The following is a 22264-nucleotide window of genomic DNA, read 5'->3' on the forward strand; positions in this document are numbered from 1 at the left end:
TCAAGAGTTGCATGCTCTGCTGACTGAGCCAACCAGGCACCCAAGACGGAGCTGTTCTAAAATGAAATCCCTTGCATTAATTAATTAATTAAATTTTAAAAAGGACCCCTACCCTCTGCTACAGTCTATGATGCTATTGACCACAATGTCCAAACTGGAACTTCTGGAAATTCTCTCTGCAGTAGCTTGTATGACATTTAAAAGCATGGGTTTGAGAGCAGATAGACTTGCCCTGGAATCCTGGCTAGGCAGCCTTTTTTTTTTTTTTTTTTTTTTTTTATGATAGAGAGAGAGAGAGAGGCAGAGACATAGGCAGAGGGAGAAGCAGGCTCCATGCACCGGGAGCCCGACATGGGACTCGATCCTGGGTCTCCAGGATCACGCCCTGGGCCAAGGGCAGGCGCTAAACCGCTGCGCCACCCAGGGATCCCCTGGCTAGGCAGTCCTGTAGCTGTGTTACCTCCAAATTTCTAGGTTGATTTCCTCGTTTGTAAAAAAAAAATTTTAAATAATAGCAATCCCCTTGTGATATTGTTGTGAAGATGGAATGAGATTGTTGCAGGTAAGGCCTGGCTCACTGGCTGGCCCCTCACCCCCTTTCTGTTTGAATACTGTTCAGTGTCCTGCAATGACTAAACATTTTCAGAGCGATATGTGGCAGGCTCTTTGAGGACAGCGGTGAAGCAGACACATGCTCTGCCCTCCACTGGGCCCCAGTCTAGGGATGGAGACCAACCTTGTGGGTAGTGCTAGACAGGGGCTGCTGGACACAAAGGTGGCACAAGCTTCCTGATGCAGTGCTACCCTGTCACCTCCTATTGTAGCCCTGGATAGCTTCTTGTTAGATGCTTGTTTATTGTGGAGGCTCCCTCGCAGAATCGGTTCTGTGATAAAGGAGTCCTTGTCCACCTTGTCCGGAACAGTCCCTGGCATACAGTAGGGCTAGTAAATATTTGTGGAATAAAGCAAACTACCAGTAAGCCGAGGCCTGGAAGTTGGAGTTGATGTGGTTGAAAGAGGAAGGCGAGGTTAAGAGTTGAAAAGTGTTCAAGGTAGAACGTAAGATACAAAGAAGCAGAAGGCTTGGGGGTTGGGGAGGCTCAGAGGACAGGAAGGAAGGCGCGGAGTAAGCAGAGATGAGGCTGGAGGTGGCTATCCAGGAATTGGGATTTTGTCTAGTAAGCAGTGAGGAGCCCCTGGCGAGTTTTCCAGTAGGTGCACAACTTGATTAGATTTAAAGAGGAAGGGAGCCAGGAAGGAAGGAAGGAAGGAAGGAAGGGAGGGAGGGAGGGAAGGAAGGAAGGATGGATGGATGGATGGATGGATGGATGGATGGATGAGAGGCCGGCGGCCACTGTATGGTGACTGGAGTTGGAGACGGTAATAGTAATGAGAGTGCAACGACGAGGTTACTGTCTGGTGCTCCGGCCAGAAATGACGGAGGTCTAGTGGAGAAGGATTCTGCAGAGATTCAAGACTATGAATGGGGGGAGGAGCCAAGAATGCCTCCTTGTTTCTGGCTTATGTGATTGGTTGTCTCTAGATGTCACTCAAGAAGATAGGCGGTACGGAAGGCGGGGCATCGCTGTAAGACACGTCCCCTCCGTGCCCCCGCCCCTCGGCGGTGGGATGGCGTCGATTGGCTCTTTCGAGGAACGCGCCAAACACTGACACGGGCGGGAGGGAGGCGTGTCCTTGCGTCATTTCCGGGAGACTTCCGGGTCGCCCTTTCCCGGCCTCCCCCGGCACCGGAACTTCCGGCGGGCGCCGCCATTTTGACTTCCCGACCTTGGGCTGTTGCTGGCGGCGGTCCGCAGTCGTTCTGTGCGGTCATGTCTGTGCTGGTGCCGCAGCTGCTGAGGGGCCTAACAGGCCTCACCCGGCGGCTCCCGGTGCATCGTGCCCAGATCCATTCCAAGCCGCCGCGGGAGCAGCTCGGGACCATGGTGAGGAGTGGGGCGGGAAGGGCATGGGAGGTGCAGCACACAGGGGAGGGGATCCTGCGGCGAGGTCGGGGCTGCCTAATCTGGCTTGCTGGACCTTGGCGGCCCCGAGAGTGCCCTGCATGTCGCGGTCCGCAGCCTGGCGGGCAGCGGTAGTGCTGGTTTGGGCATGTCTGGAGGGCACGACCGAGAGGGACAGTGCCCGGGTGACAGTCGGGGCTCTCAGTTCCAGGATCTCGGGTCAGATCCAGCCGGTCACATTCCTGTCGCTTATCTGCCGTGCAGTCTCGGGCCCGGAGCTCCCTCTCTAAGCCTGTTTACTTATCGGCTCACTGGGGGGTGCCTAACGCGAATGGTTGTTGCCGCTACGTTGTTGCCGCTGTTCGTTATTAGGGAAGGTGGGTCTCGGTAATTTCCAGAAATGTGAGAGAGTTAACCCTTAATGACTTGCACCTGTTTGGCGCTTTTATGCATTTGCCTCAGCGACAGAATTTCGCCTTGAATGAAAGTCTTCAGAATCCAGGTTAGCGGGTCGCATCTAGGAGAAGAGCCTCAAGAGCGCTGGGATTGAGGAAATGGTAGTGATCCTAATTGCATCTGGCATCTGCTGAGTGCCCGCTCTGTGCAGGTCACTGCCAAGACTGCTGTGCTGATCCCTGTGACCCCGAGAACAAATGGCCATCAGCTCTAGTTTGTGGCTGAGGGAACCGAAATCTAGGAGCACCGTATTTACTTGTCAAAAGTCAAACCTTTGGTGGCAAAGAAGGGCAGGTGCATTTTAGCCTTAACCAGCTTATGCAAGACTCATGGGTCTCAAAAGACGGAACAAGTTCAAATCCTTGTTCTTGTCCCTTTACTTTATCATATCATCTTGTAGTGGATTTATCTGTGAATCCTAACCCAGGCTGGTCCCGACCCCCATACCTGACCCTTTACCTCAAGGCCTAGAGTGGGCCTTGGATCTGCTGTGTCCCTTCTCTGGAGCCTGAATCCTGACTTCCTGAAAGGGGCTCTCTGCTGCTTGGGAAGACTACTCAGACTATGGGAAGCCTGGGGGAATCCTTATTCTGCGGGTTCCTTCTTTCTTGTGCTCTGTAGGATGTTGCCGTTGGGCTCACCTCCTGCTTCCTGTGTTTCCTCCTGCCATCGGGCTGGGTCCTGTCACACCTGGAGAGCTACAAGAAGCGGGAGTGAAGGGGGCTGTCCTGTCCCTCACCCTGTGACCTGACCACCCCTGGCCTGTCCTGATCATGTCTGCTGCATTCCTGGCCGGCCTTCCATGGATCATGTCCTTCAATTACAGTGACCTCTTCTACAGTCATGACCTCTTGATTTCTCCATGGTGACATCCTGGGACCAAACATATTGGTTTATAAGGCCCCATTCACTAGGGCCCTCCTTGTCACAATAAAGTCTATTTAAACCTTGCTTCAGAAATTCATCGTGTCTTCGACTTGGGCTCCTGCCTCCATACCTGAGCTGAGGATAGTGTTGGGTAGGGGTGTGGAGAAGAGGGCCTGGCCAGCCGCATGTCACTGCTGGATGACTGTCCTGTGGTAGGTCATGCATGCTCAGCTGTTCTTGCTGCCTGAGAGTGGTGCTTCCTTTGCATGCTTTCCTGTGTTTAAATGTTTTCCGGCTTCTTGGGAGAAGAAATCTTGTTGTCATAGGGCAGCCTTTCTTTCTCATCCCATCTGGCTTCCTTGGTTGTGCCAAGTTCAGGGTTGTGCTGTGTCTGTGTGTCTGACTTTCTCACTGGGGCCAGCACTGCAGGTGGAAGCCCTCTCTGGGGCCAGCCTCCCTTTTTTGCTCCTTGGCTGTGGACTCCAGCCATTTCTCAGGAGCTTCTTGTCCTTCCTAGTTGGAGGGTAGGATACTTTATAATATCTTGCCAACCCTGTCAGCCCCAGGGCCCCTTTTAGTACTATATGCACAGATGCCTATGGACTGACTAGCTTCCTCATTTCCCCTGTCTGCTTCCCTGGCTCCTCTGTTCCTTGGCTTGGGGAATTTGCTGCTCTTCCATTCCCAGGGCCCTTCCTCAGTGATTCTTCCTGGGGTGGCTGTGGGTATCCATGGCTGAGATGGTGCATGGAAGTGCTCCACACCGAGCTGGAATTTTTATTCTGTATGTCTGGAATGAATGCTCTGACCTGTGGCCCCACCTTTGCAGGAGGAGGCAGCTTCGCTGGGGTGATATGAGGGATTTCTGAGTAGATGCAGGTTCAGTCACCCCTGTGGAGCTGAAGTGCATGGGTGTGGCTGGCTATAGGCCCAGGGTGTTAACCCACATCCCCCAACCCCTCTTTGGCAGGGCTTTGATTTCCTGGCTTTTGGTGACAGAAGCTGAAGGTGGATCCTGCCCTCCCTCCCTCTGTCTGGTCCTTCCTGGCCTTTTTGTGTTGTCTAGTGATCTCTGTGAACCCAAGTATCACCCGTGGGACATGCCCAACTCACGCCCATGGCTGCTTCCCTGAGTGGTAGGGACTTGGTGACCTGCCTCCTAAAAAGCTTTCCTTCCACACAAAGGAGCCTTTGTGTCTGGGCCGAAAGGGACAGGGCCTAGACTGCTGGGAGATTGTGCAGGTTGGGCTCTTGGCCAGAGGAGGGGGAGAGTCCATGCATGATCTGAAGGGCCAGGCTGGGTTGGCTGAGCAAGGGGCATCCACTGGTCACCTGCAGGCACCTCAAGAGCCCTTGTCCTGGGTGTGTGTGTAGGGGAACTCTTGGCTGTATCCTCCCAAACAACAGGGTGGCTTCTGTCTTATGCTTCAGTCTAGGAGGCATTCCTAGTCACACCTCCTGAGCAGAGGGCTCTCAGCTACTTGGCTCTGGGTTGGCTCAGGTTTGCTATGGGTAAGATTAGGTCATGGAGCTGCCATGAAATAAGAATGTGGCTCCAAAAAAAAAAAAAAAGAATGTGGCTCCAGAAGTGAGTTTCTATGGTAACTACGCTGGCCCTCCAACGTTTCTTATTGGGTATATCCATTTTTGTGCTCCTGGAACCCAGAGGGACAACTCCAGCCCAAAGCTGTGCATCTCGAGCCATTGCTCGGGTTGGTTGGAAGCCAGTGGTTATGGGCAAGTCCTTCAGGGTCCTGGGCTGAGAAAGCCCTTAGCAAGCCCATCAGCAACTCTGCTTCTAGCTCTCCCACAACTTGCTAGGTCCTGCAGCATGGGGGGAGGGGGGATGGTGAATGAGAAAGTATAGGGTGCAAATCACCTGTCATTCTTTTTTTTTTTTTTTTTTTCAAAGATTTATTTATTCATGAGACACACACAGAGACAGAGGCAAAGACACAGGCAGAGGGAGAAGCAGGCTCCATGCAAGGAACCTAACATGGGACTTGATCCCGGATTCCGGGATCATGCCCCGAGCTGAAGGCAGACACTCAACCGCTGAGCCACCCAGGCGTCCCTCACCTGTCATTCTTGAACCCTCTCCTCCCCTTGGTCCCAAATGTGGCCACTAGGTCTGAAATCCGGCCACCTTTCAGTGTCCTCTCATTCGTAACCAACTGGGACCCTGGGTCCATTCCCTACAGAGAAAACAAGGCTCCTTATATCCCAAATAGTATTTTAGCAGTCCTTTAAAAAAGTGTGGTTTTTTTTTTTTTTTTTAAGATTTTATTTATTTATTCATGAAAGAGAGAGAGAGGCAGAGACACAGGCAGAGGGAGAAGCAGACTCCATGCAGGGAGCCCATTCCCAGGACCCAGGGATCACGCCCTGAGCCAAAGGGAGACACTCAACCACTGAGCCACTCAGGCATCCCATTTTATCAGTCCTTGCTGTGGGTGTCTGTTAGGTCCTGAGTCTGGAGGCGTAGGTGTCTTTGCCCAGGAGTGCACATGGGGCCAAGAGAGGCTGCAGTCATAGTAGATTCTAGAATGTCAAAAGTGTACTGAGAGTCAGGAGGCCTGGCTTGGCCATTTCTTGTATGAACTTGAGCAAGTCATTTAGCCTCTCTGAGCCTGTTTTTATGATTGTAAAGTGACAGTGATGTGGCAGGCAGAAGAGCATCCCCTCAGAGAGATCCATGCTCTCATCCCTGGACTTTGCAGATGTGATTCAAGTTAAGCATGTTGACATGTTGGAGATTATCCGGTAGGCCCAGTGGATTCATGGGAGTCCTTAAGGTGGACAAGGAAAGCAGATGATGTGTATCTCAGATGCCACCTGAGAAGGACTCTGCCCACTATTGTTGGCTTTGAAGATAGTGAAAGTGGGTCATGAATTAAGAGATGCAGTGGCCTCTGGAAGCTGGGGACCGCCCTCAGTCTATAGCTAGCAAGAATATGGACTCTAATCCCACAGCTGCAAGGAACTGAATCTACCAACAACGTGCATAAGTAGAAGCAGGTTCTCAGAGCTTCCACAAAGGAACACAGCCTGCAGATGGCTTGATTTTAGCCTGGTACAACCCACACCAAAACTCTGACCTCAAGAACCATAAAACCATACATTTGTGTGGTTTTAAGCTACTAGATTGGTGGTGATTTGTTATGGCAGCAACAAGGAAACTAATGCATCATTTTCCTTGTGAGGTTCTCAGAGGAGGGGCTGGCCCCAGTGGGTTGGATCCTTAGCAGACAGGTAAACTGGAATGTGAGGCATTTACCGAAGTACAGTGCCCCAATGAGGAGTGAGGGTACTCTGGGTCTGGGTGGAGGGCAGCGGGGAGAGGGGATTTCCCTTTGTCCTTTCTACCCCTCCTCTGCTTGCTTTCTGCCTTAGGTGGTCTGGACCGTGCAGACGAGTATCGACCCAGCCATCAGCTTCAAAGTACAGGCCCTGCTCAGCTTCACCTGCCTGGCCTCTGCACCAACAAAGCCTCTTTAGACACGATTTTGTAGCTGGCTGCCTGTGGACCATCACAGGTTTCTGTGGCAGTAGCTTCAGAGGTTCACTTGGGGGTGGCATGCCCCAACTCTTCCCATCTGGGCAGATGCCTGACCACCAAGCCTACCTTGGGAAGGACTGCCAAGCCCTCATTTTTGGCCCACCTTGAAGGCTTGGAAAGCTATGGCCATGGCCTCCAGGAGGAGGGGTGGGGGGTAGGGGGAGTGAGAACTGTGACTGTCCCAGGGCCCATGCTATGTCCTTGTTGCCTGGCCTCCTCCCCTGAGAGGTGGGAGAGGTTTGATGGGCCTGGGGGCCATTTGACTCCCTATAGCTACTCTGTACTATTCATAAACTCTTCCTCTGGGGCTGAGCTTTTAGTCTGAGGCCTGGAATGGAGTCTCTTCTCCCTCCACATGACAGAATCCGTCAGACATGGACGTGGTGTGCCCCCAGGGCTATGAGGAGGCATCTATCTACCCTGTCAGTACAATGGAAAATAAGGTCCTCTGCCGCTTATCACCTTTGTGACCATCCTCAACAGCAGTCTGAACACAAGTGCCAGTGCTACCTGTTTCATTGCAAGACTCAGTGCAGTCAGGGCCAAGAGCACTGGACCATTTCTGTGTTGGTACATTGGGAGACAGAGATAGACTCCTATAGCTCTGCCAGTTGGATTTTAGATGCTTCAGGATAGAGAAGCAAAACCCTAAAATGGTAAAACTAATAGAAGAGATAGGATGAGGGTAAGAGACAGTTATTAACTGCCAAATAAATCAGCATACAGAAGACCGGGGCAAAAATCAACTATCCTGGGCTGGATTATAAGCCAAAGCCTTGGGCCACGTGGGTGGCTCAGTGGTTGAGTGTCTGCCTTTGGGTTAGGTCATGATCCTGGGGTCCTGGGATAAAGTCCTGCATTGGGCTCCCCACGGGGAACCTGCTTCCCCCTCTACCTGTGTCTGTGTGTGTGTTTCTCACGAATAAATGAATAAAATCTTAAAAAAAAAAAAAAAGAGCCAAAGCCTTCCTCTGGCCATCTCCTTCCCATTTTTAAAAAAGATTTTGTATTTATTTTAATTTTTAAACTTTTATTTATTCATAAGAGACAGGGAGAGAGGGAGGCAGAAGAAGCAGGCTCCTTGCAGAGAAAGGAGCCCAATGCAACACTTGATTCCAGGACCCTGGGATCACAACCTGAGTCAAAGACAGATGCTTAACTGATGAAGCCATCCAGGCATCCTGAAGATTTTGTTTTTAAACAATCTCTACACCCAAGGTGGGGCACAAATGACCCCAAGATCAAGAGTTGCATGCACCCTCCACCAACTGAACCAGCCAGGTGCCCCTTCTTCCATTCTGCCTAAGAGGGGGAAGGGCCGGGGAGCAGGGAGGAGAAAGGACCCTTATTTACAGATCCTTTTACATATTGAAGGGACAGGTCTGTTTTTAAAGCTCAAGACCCCTGGGAGGGAGGTATTTACTTGGTGTGGGCAGCCTGGCTGTGGTCCAGCCCTGGGTCACACCTGGGATTCCTTCTCACTCGTCAGAGCAGCTGTGTTTCCTGTCCTGACCTTTAGTCCCAACCCCAGATTTCTGTGTCCCTGTATGCCCTATGGACTCCCTAGTTGAAATATGGGGGAGTAGAGGCAGAGTGGTCTTATAGCAGTTTTCAAGATTTTGGAAACCCAAATAGAAATCCTGTTGCTGTCATCAAATATCTTAGCTTTTCTTTTGGGAATAGCTGTTCTTCTGAAGATCTCATTGGCAGTTACAGATTTTGATGTTAAAATTGGGAAAAGGAATGAACAATTTATTGGTAAGCCCAGGTCCAAACAAGGTAGATGCTTTGCATTCTTGAGCTTAGAAGCAACCCCAAAGCTCAATGATCCAATAAACAGTAATTTTGCAGTGTTGCTGGGATACAGATTTGGCATTTGTAGTGTTGCTGTGAGAAGGCCATTGTGGGCTGTGTGGTGAGCCCAGACACCAACTGTGCCCTACTCCAGGACTGGATGTAGCTCATGACTCATGAACATACTTAGTCATATTGCATTCTTTTTTTTTTAAGATTTATTTATTTTTATTTATTTATTGATAGAGAGAGAGAGAGAGAGGCAGAGACCCAGGAGGAGGGAGAAGCAGGCTTCATGCCGGGAGCCCGAAGCGGAACTCGATCCCAGGACTCCAGGATCGCGCCCTGGGCCAAAGGCAGGCACTAAACCGCTGAACCACCCACGGATCCCCTCATACTGCATTCCTATACTGTCGCAAACTGAGGTGTCTCATTGGGACTGTGCCTCCTACAGGTGCTAAAACACTGCTGTCTTGTCATGAAGAAGTTGGGAAACTGAGCTGCAAATCTTAACTTCTCTAAACAGCAGCATCTTTAGCATCTAAGGCTTGTTCCTTTTTTTTTTTTTTTTTTATAAATAAACTCCCCAATGTAGGGATCGAACCCATGACTCCAAAATCAAGAGTCCCATTATTCTATGGACTGAGCCAGTCAGGCACCCTGGCCTTGCTGCTTTTTTAACTTTTTGTTTTTTGATATTTCAGAGGCAATTTTAATAAATCCTGTGTACCCTTTATCCAGTTTTCCCCATTGGCAAATCCTGCAAAACTACAATACAGCACCTACCGGAGTATTCATACACAGTCAAGATGTAGAATATTTTGAGCAGCCCTAGTAGCTCAGCGGTTTAACGCCCCCTTCAGCCTAGGGCGGGATCCTGGAGACCCGGGATTGAGTCCCGAGTTGGGCTCCCTATGGGGAGCCTGCTTCTCCCTCTACCTGTGTCTCTGCCTCTCATGAATAAATAATAAAATCTAAAAAAAAAAAAAAAAAAAAGATATAGAACATTTAAGGGGCGCTCAACTGGCTCAGTCGTGGATCGTGCAACTCGACCTTCATTCAGGTCTGTCTGCAGCTCCATCCTCACCTTGGGGGTAGAGTTTAGTTTACTTGAAAAAAAAAAAAAAAAGTGGGATGGGCAGCCCGCGGGTGGAGCAAGTGACTCTGGGTCTCCAGGTTGTGAGTTGGAGTCCCATATTGAATGTAATTACTTGAAAATAAAAATCTTAAAAATAAAATCTAGAACATCTCCATCTGCACGAGGATCCCTCCCTCAACCTTTTTACAAGCACATCCACTTCCTCCAGCCACCTCTGGTAACCCTAGTGTTTTACATTTTCATCAACTCCTTTAAAAAAGAGGGAACCCATAAAAAAAGGGTTATGCTTTTCTCATAACCAGAACGGCACGGAGCCCAAAGTTAGGCCCCAAGACTTTGGTCTGGGCCCCCAGGGCATGCTCTCCCCGCCGAAACGGGACCCCAAAGTCCGCTCAGAAGCGCGGCCCGCGGTCCCAGGCCGTGACGTCCCGGGGCTCTGAAGTCAGCACGATTCCGCCTCCACCGCCAGTTCTCCTCACTGCAGTCGCTCCCCGACTTCTGGGGTCCGCAACCGCGACGCTGCCTCCCTCCGTGATTTGCCCTCGCGCTCCCAATCTCGTCAGCCGCACCAACCGCGCTTCAAACTCCAGGGGCAAGGAGTCTGAATCGGCTCCGGGAGGCTCCGCTCACCAGGGATTTTGGGAATAGGGAAGGTGGGGCCCAGCAGGAGCCGGCGGGGCAGTGGGCGGGGCGGCAGCCACACCTGACTGCGAGCCCGGCAGGTGACGCCGCCCGCGGGAGCCCGTCGCTAGGGCGTTGCCAAGGAGGGGCCGCGAGGAGGGGCTCCCTTCCGGGCGGAGGGCAGCGGCTAACCCGGAAGCGGTCGGCGGTGCGGTGCTGTTTAAAGATGGCGGCGGAGGAGCCTCAGCAGCAGAAGCAGGAGCCGCTCGGCAGCGACTCCGAAGGTACTGGCCGGGGAGGGCCGTCCGGCCCGGGCTGGCGGGGGCGATGCCGGGCCGCCGGCTCCCGGGGAGGCTGGGGGCGGGGCCGCGGGCGGCCAGGGCCGAGAGGCACGGACGGCCCCTTCTTCCGCCGCCGCCTCCCCTCCCCCTCACAATGGACGGAGCTGCCGCCGCCGCCGCCGCCGCGACCCCCGGCCCGTGGGGCGGACGGGCGAGCGGGCGGGGCGGGCCCGGGCCCGTGGCTCTTCCCTTTCGCGCGCGCCGGGGCGGGGCCTGGGCCGCCCCGCCCCCCGCCCAGCCCCTCCGCGCCGGCCGCGGGGCTCCCGGGTCCCCAGCCCTCCCAGCCCCAATCCTCGCAGTCAGGCCGGGCCTAAGCCGGGGCCTGGCCGCCCGCCGTCTCCAGAGCAGCCCGCGCCCGAGAGGGCGTCGAGTTACGCCGAGCCGCGGAGCACAAAGGACTGGGCGGGCCGCTCGGGATGCTGAGGGCGGCCGGGGGCTGTGAGCGGCTGTGGTGTGTGCCCCTGAGGACTGCAGCCTTCGTTTCCCGTAGAGCCCCCTCTTCTGGCTTCGCAGCCCCTTTCCGCCTTCCTGGGCATTGTTTTGTTAGACTCCGGAGGTGGACCTTTCAAAACGTTGCTGCCTTCTCCCTTTTCACCCGCGTTTAGGCCGTTAGGCCGCAGGGACCGAGTAGGTCATTCGGGTGGGAGGGACAGCCCCGTTGCAGGGGAGTGTAAGGGACGGGTCAGGGCCCAGATGAGGATCCGGGACGCTGAGACTGAAAAGGATTGACCTTAAAAGTCATTCAGCGCACACACACCCCTCTTAACTGCACACTTGAGACTGAACGCTGGGAGTCGGAGGCCCCCAGAAGAGGCTTCCTAAGTTCACGTAAGAAAGAGCGAGAACCAGAATTCAGTTTGGGCCCAACAGTGGCTGCTGAGGGTGGGGCCCACAGGTGGACCTGCCAAGTCACTGATGAACACTTAATCCAGTGCCTCGTAGGTACCACCTCTTCCTCTTGACATTTCAATGAGGGGAGAAAGGTGGTCCTCTTACAGCTGGGGAAAGTTCTCTGCCACATGGGAGCAGAGGAGAGGTATTGTGGTAAAAAGCTCAGACTTTAGAATTAGGCACACCTGGATTTGAGCACAGGTCTTTGTTAGTTATGACCTTGGGCAGGTTACTTCACCTGTTTGCATTTGTTTTGTTATCTGTAAAATGGGTATTAACAATACCCAGCACAGCAGAAGGAGGAAGGGTGTGATCAAATAAAGTGCAGGCTACGGGAAGCTCTCCTCCAGCCCGGAACTCTACCTCCTCCTCTTACTTTCACCAAGAGACCCTGCCTGGCCCCAGAGCATTCTCAGGCTGCTGGGAATTGATATTAGAAAGCGGGGGTGGGGGTGGTGTTAGAGCTGAATGAGTACATGTTGGGGCAGGACATACCTTTACCCCCTCATTTTAAAGATGGGAAAACCAAGGCCTGGAAGGGAAAGGACTTTGTCAAGATCACACCGTTGGGGTAAAGCAGGGTGTTAAGATACATACTTCAGATTCCATACCTGGTCTCCTGGCCTAGGCTGCTCTTGTCATCGGCCTAGCTGCCTGGCACGGAGACAGCTAGGGCTCACTGTAATCTTTGGCTTCCTTCTTCCAGGTGTTAACTGTCTTGCTTATGATGAAGCCATCATGGCTCAGCAGGACCGAATTCAGCAAGAGGTGAGGGGCTGTTCCCCTTGGCCCTATTATGGGGAACCTATATAGCCTGGTCCTGGGGCCTATTTATCTCTCGTTTGAAAGGTTCATCCTGGGCAGCCCCGGTGACTCGGCAGTTTAGCGCCACCTTCAGCTAAGGGTGTGATCCTGGAGACCAAGGATCGAGTCCCACATCGGACTCCCTGCATGGAGCCTGCTTCTCCCTCTGCCTGTGTCTCTGCCTCTCTCTCTGTGTCTCTCGTGAATAAATAAATAAAATCTTAAAAAAAAAAAAGAAAGAAAGAAAGAAATGAAAGGCTCATCCTCTCCAAGCTATGCTAGGTATTGGGTGTCTTGGGATAGGCAGGGGGATCACTGTGCCACTGGGTGATTGCTCCAGCTCTCCTCCTTTAGGTGTTCTGGCTGTTAGGTGTGAGTACTCCACCAGCATGCCAGACCGTGATGGGTTTCCTCCCCTCTGCAGATTGCTGTGCAGAACCCTCTGGTCTCAGAGCGGCTGGAGCTTTCGGTCCTGTACAAGGAGTATGCTGAGGATGACAACATCTATCAACAGAAGATCAAGGTGGGAGCCTGGCTGAGGGGGCAGGAAAAGCCCTGGGGGTAGGGGCAGGAGTGTGCCTGCTTAAGACCTGCTCCTTGCTGGCCTGACCTCAGAGAGGGTAGCATGTTGGGGTAGCCCTCTGGTTGCTGCTTCAAATGTGCACACTCAGGAATCAAAAAGACCTTGATTCATATCCTGACTGTGCCATACAGAGCTGTATCCTTGACAGGTCCTTCCACGTCTCTGAGCTGTGGGGTTCTTCGCTGTGAAATCAGAATAAAGAAAGTAGCTGTACGCAGGGCTGTTGTTGATGGAGATGGTGCCTGTGGGGCCTGGTGCAGGCTGAGTAGTAGCTGAGGTCTGCTGCTCACCATGGTGCTGGGCGGCTGGGAGAGGCTGGTTCTGGCAGGGGCACATCCTGCTGTCTGCCTCTGGGATGTTTGTAGAGGGGTAGGCAGCAGTGGGGCAAAGGGACCTGTGGACCTGTGCAAGGCCCAGCAGTATCACTTATAACTTGAGGTGAGATCCCTAACCACTCCCTGTCCGTGGGGGCTGGGACAGTGGGTGTGTGTAAATAGTATCCAATAGGCACAGCCTGAGAGCTTAGTAAATGTTACCCTGCACCCCAAGATGAGAGATGCTTAGAGCCTTCTACCAGAAAGGAAGGGCTTTTGGGGTTATTCATATCCTCCCTCGGGCCAGGGAGGTAGGCAGTGGAAGGTGGCCAGATTAGATGGTAAACCGGAGGGGGGAGTAGGAGGTGGGGGGTGGGCACCACGCTTCCACATCAGCCAACTGCAGGGAGTGGAAGCCTGCAGGGCAGATAGTGGTTGTCCATGCCTCTCACTCCATTGTTTCCCTGACCTGTTTTGTTTTTCCAAAACAAGCCAGAAATGATTTTGATGTGAATCTCCTGACTTCTAACAGGCAGCGAATTCAGATTTAAAATGTGTGATTCAAACGGCACACCTACAGGCCAGATCCAGCTGTGTGTGGCCTGTGGTCTACTCGGACCCCTTGCTCAGTGTTTGCAGTTTACCCAAGAGGACTGTGGAGAGATAGATGAAGGCACTGGCTGTAGGGCCTGACAGACCTGGATTCCAGTTCTGGCTGCACTGAATTAGGCAACGCACTGAATTTCTTGGAGCTTCTGTTCTTCGTGTTGAGTCCTCCAGCACACATTCGAGTGCCTGCTGTGTGCACAGGTCTACTTACTGCCCTCTGCCACCCCTGCTGTGTGCGGTGCCTTAGCACACCTCCGCCCTTGGAGTGTCCTGCCTAGACGGCAGAGCCCACTCAGACTTGGGTGACTTTTCTCCTCTGTGCATTGGGCCCCGGTGAGGTTTAGAATAGTGGGCACCAGCCCTCTAGGGCCTGGCACGGGCCTGGCACGGGATAAGTGCTCAGAATGATTCTAGTAGCTTTTCCAATAGCTGCAGTGATTTGGGCTCTTTGTACGCATTGTGTGCTGTGATTGACCATCTGTGAGCACTCGCGGTGAGCCAGGCACTGTTTGTGGTCCCAGAGGCAGAGTGAGGAGTGCAGCCGAGGAGCTCCCACCCTCATGAAGCTTATGTGTCACAGTGGGAAGACAGGCAGGTATCTCAGGCGTCTGTGTCAGAAGGCGGTAAGTGCTCTGGAGAAGTGTCAAGCAGGGAAGGGGGAGAGGGAGGGCAGGTGGAAGGCCTTGCCAAGAGGGTGGTGTTGGAGTGACAGACTGAAGGTAGCAGGAGAGCAGGTTGTAGGCATGGGCAGAGTGGGGCAGGTTGGGACCACTGTGAGGTGTGGTGGGGTTTGAGGAGGCCAGTGTGGCTGGAGTGGCACGGAGAGGAGCAGGGGAGGGCCAGGAGGCCGCCTGAACGTAGCCTGGGAGAGGAGGTGAATTAGCAGGTTTCTCTGGTTCTTCTGGCTGCTGGAGCCGGGAGGCCTGGGACGTGGTCTGGAGGAGGGAGTGACTGGGACCAGAGTGCCCTAGGGTAGTGAGCAGCCGCAGAGAGGAGACTTGGGGGATAGATTGGCTGGGGCCAGGGGGTGACAGAGGCTTTTTGGCTTGAATGGCTGAGGGGCCGTGGGGTCAGGACATGCTCAGAATGGACAAGTATTTGGATGTATGGGTCAGATGGAGAAGAGGGCGGAGATTGGCAGGCAAAGAGTTACATTTGGGGCTGTTCAAATCCCAAGACCAGCGGCGGTAAGGGAGTGAGTATAGTTGACCAGCAGAAGCTGTCCTGGGCCTGAGCCGGGTGGTGCCCTGCACACAGCAGGTACCATGGGTGGATACGTGGTGTGTGAACAGCACGTGGTGTCTTGAGAAAGGGTGCTCTATGGTTCCAGGGTGGCCCTGATCTTCATAGGTTGAGAGGAGGAGGAGGGTGCCATAGGTTGAGAGGAGGAGGAGGGTGCCATAAGGCTGGGGCCTGCAGTCTCCATGAAGGACAGGACGGACTAGGAGGGGGTGGTACGAATTGGCTGGGGTCACCAGGTTGCGGGGTGCCCCCCTTCATGGTGAATGCTGCTCTAGGAGCCTATCCAGAGAGGTGTGGCCTTGGCTCAGGTGGAGGTAGTAGAAGAGAGGTGGAGCTGGGAGTGCAGACAAGTTCCCAGAGCAGTTTCTCTACAGAAGAGAGCAGAGAACTTGGGCGGTGGCTGGAAAGGGATTCATGGGAAGCAGAGGAGTTGTTTCTCTTTAAGCAAGAACTAGTGTTGAGTTTGTGTGCTGATGAGTCTCAACCTGTAGGGAGAAAAACACTGATGATGCTGGAGGGAGGGGGAGGCTTCCTGGAACAATGTCCTTGAGCCTAAGGGAGGGGATAGGCTCTGGGGCTCTGATGGGGACCAGAGGGGTGGCTCTGGGAGCAGCCTCAGACCCTCCGGGGGTCAGGAGAAGAGGGCTGTGCACTGCTATGCTGGCTGGGGCGAAGGGGTGCTGGGTGACAGTCCTCAGAAAGGCAGTGAGAGGGCAGCCCCGGTGGCACAGCGGTTTAGCGCCGCCTGTGGCCCAGGGCGTGATCCTGGAGACCCAGGATCGAGTCCCGCATCGGGCTCCTTGCATGGAGCCTGCTTCTCCCTCTGCCTGTGTCTCTCTCTGTGTGTCTCTCATGAATAAATAAATAAAATCTTAAAAAAAAAAGAAGAAAGAAAGAAAGGAAGAAAGGAAAGAAAGAAAGGCAGTGAGATCATTGGGAAGGTGGGCAGGGGGTTAGAGAGAATGGAGATGGTGCAAGATAGTCCCGGGGAGGGAGGCCCCACTGTGAGCAGTGGCCCCACATGTGTGGGGAGGTTCGACAGAAGAAATACCCTTGCATTTAGGGAGGAAAGCAGCTGGAGCAGAGAAAAGACCCGTGAGAGTGAGTGGGCAGGGTGGGGTGTGGAAGGCGAGTGCGGATGCTGTTTCCTGAGCCCCGCGCTGGACGCCCATCCTCATTTGTCTGCCCTGGACTCAAGTGGTTTGAAACGCTGCTCTCTGGAGAAGCTATGTAGAACCAGGACTGATTCATTTGTCCGTTTTGTTTTGTTTTGTTTTGTTTTGTTTTGTTTTGTTTTGTTTTGTTTTGTTTTGTTTTGTTGAAGAAATGGCCCCCACGCTCCGCAGCATGGTAGGCCTGTGGGCTGGTGATGACTCTGATGCCCCAAGCAGCCAGTGTGTACCGAAGAAGTTCTAGTTTCCTGAGGCTGTTGAGGCTCTGGCCAGTGGGTCACTAAGTGACTCCCGTCACTGGAGTCAGCAGCCAAGGAGGGCAGTGACTTCTTTCGGGATGGGGGAAAGGTTTCCTTGGCCCATCCTGGTTCCCGCCTGATGTTGACCCGCATGGGGGCGGGCGGGTGGGGCTGCCTCTCTGCAGGACCTCCACAAAAAGTACTCCTACATCCGCAAGACCAGGCCTGATGGAAACTGTTTCTACCGAGCTTTCGGATTCTCCCACTTGGAGGCGCTGCTGGATGACAGCAAGGAATTGCAGCGGTGAGGCTGGTGGGCACTTGGGAACTGCCAGGAGGTTCCCTCCCCATCTCTCTGGGGGACTAGGAGATGCATTTCCACCCAAGGCCTGACAATGGCGGGGCTCCCGCTTTGGGGTTCCGTTCTGAGTGGGGGGTAGGGGCCCCCAGTCCTGGGCCGGCCTCTTTGCTGGCTGAGGAGCCCATGCTGGCACCCCTTGGCCTCCCCCCCGCAGGTTTAAGGCTGTGTCTGCCAAGAGCAAAGAGGACCTGGTGTCCCAGGGCTTCACTGAATTCACAATCGAGGATTTCCACAACACGGTGAGCCCAGCTGCCCCTGGTGCCCCCACAGCCAGGGTGGAGGTTGGGTCGCCTGGCCATGGCAGGGTTGACCCATCTCCTTCTCCATTGTGCCCTCTGTCCCCTGTGGGTGGCAGTTCATGGACCTGATCGAGCAGGTGGAGAAGCAGACCTCTGTAGCTGACCTGCTGGCCTCCTTCAACGACCAGAGTACCTCGGACTACCTGGTGGTGTACCTGCGGCTGCTCACCTCCGGCTACCTGCAGCGCGAGAGCAAGTTCTTCGAGCACTTCATCGAGGGCGGGCGGACAGTCAAGGAGTTCTGCCAGCAGGTGCCGCCTCTTTCTCTCTCACCTCGGGGTGGGGAGCACAGTGGGGGGGGGGGCTGGGGGAGGGGCGCTGACCCCCACCTGTGCTGCAGGAGGTGGAGCCCATGTGCAAGGAGAGCGACCACATTCACATCATCGCACTGGCCCAGGCTCTGAGCGTCTCCATCCAGGTGGAGTACATGGACCGCGGCGAGGGCGGCACCACCAACCCGCACATCTTCCCCGAGGGCTCTGAGCCCAAGGTGTACCTTCTCTACCGGCCTGGACACTACGATATCCTCTACAAATAGGGCTGGCCCCGGCCTCCTGCTGCCCTGTCTGCCCTCCCCTCTGCCGGGCGCTAGACATGTACAGAAGTTTTTTGTGGTTGTAAATGGTCATATTTCACTCCCTCCTCCACTTTCCCTGTCACGCAACCTTCCACATTTTATTAAAGGGGATGCTGGTGGTGAGCCGCGTTGTGTGCGTGTCCCTGCTCTGCTGCTGCCTGGCTGCTATGTGTCTGGCTGTCCCTCTACCCCCTCCCATGGGTTCTTCTCTGCCTTCTGCCTGTCCACACCCAAGCTTTCCCACCAGGAGTGGTTTTGAGGGGGCCTCTTGGGGACCCCTCCTGGGTACCAGGGTTCTGCTTCCTTCCCCTCAGGCACCTATCCCTTCCCTCCCTAGCTGGCCCAGGGGCTTCCATGAGAACCTTGGAAGTTCCTTGGGGGCCTTGCCCAGGGACCTAGGACTGCCCAGGCTTCAAGCTGTTCCCTTACAGGCCTGGACTCCACCTTGCTCCCCCAAACCTGAGTTGCCTGCCCTTTTCCTGTCAGGGGTCAGCATGGTCCAGTCCTGGGTGGAGAAGGCTGACGCTGTGGGGGCCTGGCTCAGGGCAGGCATAGGAGCCGGGGCACCCCAGTGCCACCCCCATGCCACCCCCACCCAGGTGGTACCAACCTGGTTGGGGAGGGGCAGCCTTGAGTCCTGTGCTTGGTCCGTGATCCTGAGGTCTAGGCAGGACTTGCAGGGCCGCCATTCCCCCCTGCTCCTCACCCCCCACCCCCGCCTGTGCCTGCTTTGCAACCCCTTTGCTTGGGCCACGGTGTCTCTGCATTGCTTGCCTCTTTGCCTTTACCTCTTTTTTTCCTCCACCCCAGCACATGTGGGGTCTTGGCCCCCAGGCTGTGAGCTCCTTGGGGGCAGGCCCTCAATAAATGTGAAGTGCTGCTGCCCACCTCTGCCGTCTGGCCCATGCCTCCACCTGCCCAGCTCGCCAAGTGCTCTCTCGCCAGTCCCTTTAAGCCAAAGGCACTTGTCCACACCCCTGGGCTGCCACGTCCTTCCCCAGCCAGCACTTAGACGGTAGTCGCTGCAACAAGGGTGGTCTTTATTAGGAGGCTCCTGAGGGCAGGGGGCTGAGGGAAGGAACAGGGTGCCCAGGCCCAGATGCAGGCTTCGGGGACCTCTTAGAGCTGAGAGCGAGGTCCTGTAGGCCCAGGGGAGTCTGTGGGCAGAGGGGAAGAGTCAGGGAGTGTGGCTGGTGGGTTTCCCCCAGCCTCCCCTCTTGGCTTTCCTGCGTGGGGGTGAGCCGGTGTGTTAGTGGGCAGGTTAGTGGGCAGCCATGTGGCAGGTCAGGCCCTGCTTACCAGTCCTGGGCAGGGTGGGCAGCGGTGCCGTCAGGCTGGAAGGCAGAGGACAGTGAGAGCCTGCCCTTGGGTGGGTGGGGGAGGGGCAGGGCTGACCCAGCGCGGGCACCGCGGGGTGCTTACCCACTGGGAAGTACTGGGGGAGCCGCTGCAGGTAGATGCTTTCGTCCTTCTCCAGGAACACGCAGATGATGAGCCGGTCCACCTGCGCCGGGGCCTGCTTAGCCTGGGCAGGGCTCACCCACAACCTGGCTGCCTCATCTTACTGCTACCCCCACCTGGGCAGGTTTTCACCTGTCTGACTGGGGGGGGGGGGTGGAGGGGCCATAGACCCTTCACAGAAGGGGTTCATGGTGTGCACTCCACCGCCCTGGCTGGACACGCTGGGCTCAGACGAGTAAACGGGTCCCAAGGGAAGGAAAGGTGCGGCCAGAGACCGGCTGGTCAGCGGAACCTGCATGCGCCCTACCCCCACCCCTGTCTGATCTCCTTGACGGCCCAGGACTCACCTTGTCCTTGTGTTGCTCCAGCCACTCGCGCAGCGCGGCCAACACTACCTCCGCCGCCGCCTCACTGGGGTAGCCTGGAGACCCAGCGGAGCGGGACTGAGCCCCCGGAGCCCGGCCTCTGGCCCCCCAGCCTCGCCGCCCGGGACCGCCCAACTCCACCTGCCCGGTGCAGCCCCACCTCCTGCCCCACCGCCCGGCCCCTCCCTGCACCCGGGCTCACCCGCTTCCTAGTCCGGCCCCGCCCGCAACTCACCAAACACGCCGGTGGAGATGCAGGGGAAAGCCTGGGGCGGGGGCGGAAGGCGGGGAGCATTGAGGACCGAGTCGCTCCGGGCCCCCCGCCCCCCGGGAGCCTTCCTCCCCGCTCCGGCCGCCCCACCCCGGCCCCTCACCGCGGAGCGGAGCCGGTGCTCCAGCAGCAGGTCGAGGCTGCTCAGGTAGCAGCTGCGGAGCTCGGCAGCCTGGCTGGCGCTGGGCTCTCCGTGGGCGATGGGCCCCACCGTGTGGATGACATCTGCGGAGGCGACGGGGTCAGGCCGGCCGGGGGCTCCAGGGGCTGAGGTTTTCTCCCCTTGCCGGCCTGGGCCCTCCCCAAGTCGGGAGTCCCCGGGGAGGACCCCCATCCATGTGGGACACAGGTGTGCCCTCGAGCTCAGGCAGGCCCGCGGGGCCCGCTCCCCACACCCCCCACACCCGGAGGACCCCGCTGAGAGCGGGGCGGAGCGGGTGAGCGGAGGCACTGCCCTGAGGCCGCCGGCTTCGGGCCATGCGTGGAGCGGCCGGCTCCCGGCACGAGGTTAGGAGGTGACCCCTGACAGGCCTCCAGCAGCTCAGGGCGGCTGCTCCCCTGCCCCGCAGTCGCAAGGTGCCCTGCCTGCGCGCCGCCGGGGGGGCGGGCGGGACTCACGCTTGGCGGGCAGCCGGTAGCCGCCGGTGATCTTGGCCTTGCCGGTCTCGCAGCTCTGCAGGGTCCGGCACTCGTCGGTGAGCAGGGGTCCGGCGGCCCGGTGGATGCAGCCGTCCACTGCAGGGCAGGGGGCAGGGGGCAGTGAGCTGGGGCTCCCCACGCCTCGCCTGAGCCCATTCTACGGAAGGGAAGGCGGAGGCCCAGGCACAGAGTGCTCCCAAGCCCCAAGGCCGGGCCCCCACTCGCGGGTACCGGTGCCCGCCCTACCGGCTCCGCGTCTGCAGAAGCCCAGGCGCGGGGCGGCCGCAGCGGGCCGGGAGGGAGGCGGCGCGAGGCAGCCGGCAGGGGGCGCGCGCGGGGCGGGGGCCGGGGTGGCTCCGCCAGGCCGAGTCCGCCGCCCCAGCCCGGCCCGGGGGAAGGTCTCCCTGCGGCTCCCGCCCCGACGCGCCGCGGGACTGGCACCGCGCACCCCCCAAGGCAAGGCCGCTCCCCGCCGCCGCTAACTCTAGGACCCACTTTACAGATGGGGAACCTGGGGTCACCCGATTACAAGCGGCAGACGCGGCCGGGCCCGGCGCCCGGGTCTTCCAGCCGCTTCCGCGCTCCCCGCGGGCAGGTAGATCCGGCCACGCAGGTGGAGCAGGGCGCGCCCCGCTCGTTAGCTGCCTCGTTAGCGCCTCCGGCTTAATTGCGGCGGCCCCGGGCTTGTTTACCCGAGAGCGGCTCCTTGTTTACCCGAGAGCGGCTCGGGCCTCGGCGGCAACCCTGGGGAGCGGCCCCAGAAACACCTCGGAGGAGATGCGCCTCCGGCCGAAAGGCGGGGCTCGGCTCTGGTCCCCCCCAGGGGCTACGGCCTCGTCTGGAAATAGCGACAGGGACCCCTCCTCAGGGGAGTCCGCCCTGGCGGGGAGGAAGTGACCGCCTCGGGCAGCTCCGCAGCCCCGATGGCCCCGATGGCACCGCAGCCTGCGCCGGAGCTCCTGGGGCACCAGCAACGACCGGTGTTCCCAATGCCCAGCGGCACGAGAAAAACCCCATTTCTCCACTTTGCAGATGCGCAAACCAAGGCCCTTCCTCTTCAATCCCAGCCCCAGCCCCAGCCCCAGTGTCTTGGCACAGGTCCAGGGACACCAGCTGGACCACCCCCTCTTCTCTTTTCTCTTGTGCCCCGTGGGGCCCAATTAAACCTAATTTTGTGACTTCACTTGGAGCTGGCACCAGGCGATTTCCTAGAGCATCCCAGGGGTGGGATGGATGGGGTGGAGGAACTAGGGGAGCCCTGGGAGGACTCTGGGGCTGGTCCTACCCTCCTCTCCTATGCAGGGAAGGGTAAGGGCAGCTGTGGCCGGTGGGGAGGGGGCGAGACTGGGACCCAAGGCAGGGCCACTGAGCTACCTGTCAGGTGCCACTCATGGGTGTGCAGCCTGGAGCAAGCGTGCAGTGTCCATGTGCAGCGAGCGTGTCTATTCCAGGCACGCTGTGTGACAGCGGGGGCTGGGGAGCTGGCAGCCTGGACCCAAGTCCCAGCTGTGCCAGTCACAGATGTGTGACCTAGAGCATATCACCTAACCTCTCTGGGTCTCAACTGCCCCATCTATAAAATGGGCTAATAGTAGACATTCATCTCGTAGGGCTTTTGGAAGGATTGAGTTAATTTCTGTAAGGTGCTTAAGCCAGTGCCTGGTGTGGGTGAAAGCGACGTGCTATAGGCTGTTAGGACGGCGCGATAGTGGGAGGATGTGCTCCACGTGTACACC

The 22264-nt window shown here is 56.6% G+C and overlaps 3 protein-coding genes across 4 annotated transcripts in view; 2 read left to right on the forward strand and 1 right to left on the reverse strand.

Annotated features, from left to right (window-relative positions):
• Positions 1–1758: 1758 nt before the first annotated feature.
• COX8A (cytochrome c oxidase subunit 8A) lies at positions 1759–3371 on the forward strand. The gene is made up of 2 exons (XM_077862158.1): positions 1759–1946; positions 3042–3371. The coding sequence occupies exons 1-2, from the start codon at positions 1833–1835 to the stop codon at positions 3135–3137; spliced, it is 210 nt and encodes a 69-aa protein (XP_077718284.1). The 5' UTR covers positions 1759–1832; the 3' UTR covers positions 3138–3371.
• Positions 3372–10490: 7119 nt separating this feature from the next.
• OTUB1 (OTU deubiquitinase, ubiquitin aldehyde binding 1) lies at positions 10491–18679 on the forward strand. 2 transcript variants are annotated; one of them, XM_077862155.1, is made up of 7 exons: positions 10491–10644; positions 12299–12360; positions 12821–12919; positions 16741–16859; positions 17071–17155; positions 17272–17466; positions 17556–18679. In XM_077862155.1, exons 1-7 carry the CDS (start codon positions 10587–10589, stop codon positions 17751–17753), a joined length of 816 nt encoding a protein of 271 aa, XP_077718281.1. In that variant the 5' UTR covers positions 10491–10586; the 3' UTR covers positions 17754–18679. The 2 variants fall into 2 exon arrangements, with proteins under 2 accessions (XP_077718281.1, XP_077718282.1); XM_077862156.1 differs by lacking the exon at positions 10491–10644 and adding an exon at positions 11342–11529.
• Positions 18680–18811: 132 nt separating this feature from the next.
• The window catches only part of MACROD1 (mono-ADP ribosylhydrolase 1), a 150887-nt gene continuing 147434 nt past the window's right edge, over positions 18812–22264 (reverse strand). The window contains 6 exon segments of the mRNA XM_077862154.1: positions 18812–18949; positions 19215–19296; positions 19601–19674; positions 19854–19884; positions 19993–20114; positions 20508–20624. Of these exon segments, the coding sequence (XP_077718280.1) occupies positions 18912–18949; positions 19215–19296; positions 19601–19674; positions 19854–19884; positions 19993–20114; positions 20508–20624 (464 nt within the window). The 3' untranslated portion in view covers positions 18812–18911.

Source organism: Canis aureus, chromosome 21 (genome assembly GCF_053574225.1).
Source record: "Canis aureus isolate CA01 chromosome 21, VMU_Caureus_v.1.0, whole genome shotgun sequence".
In the NCBI taxonomy this organism is placed as follows: Eukaryota; Metazoa; Chordata; class Mammalia; order Carnivora; family Canidae; genus Canis; species Canis aureus.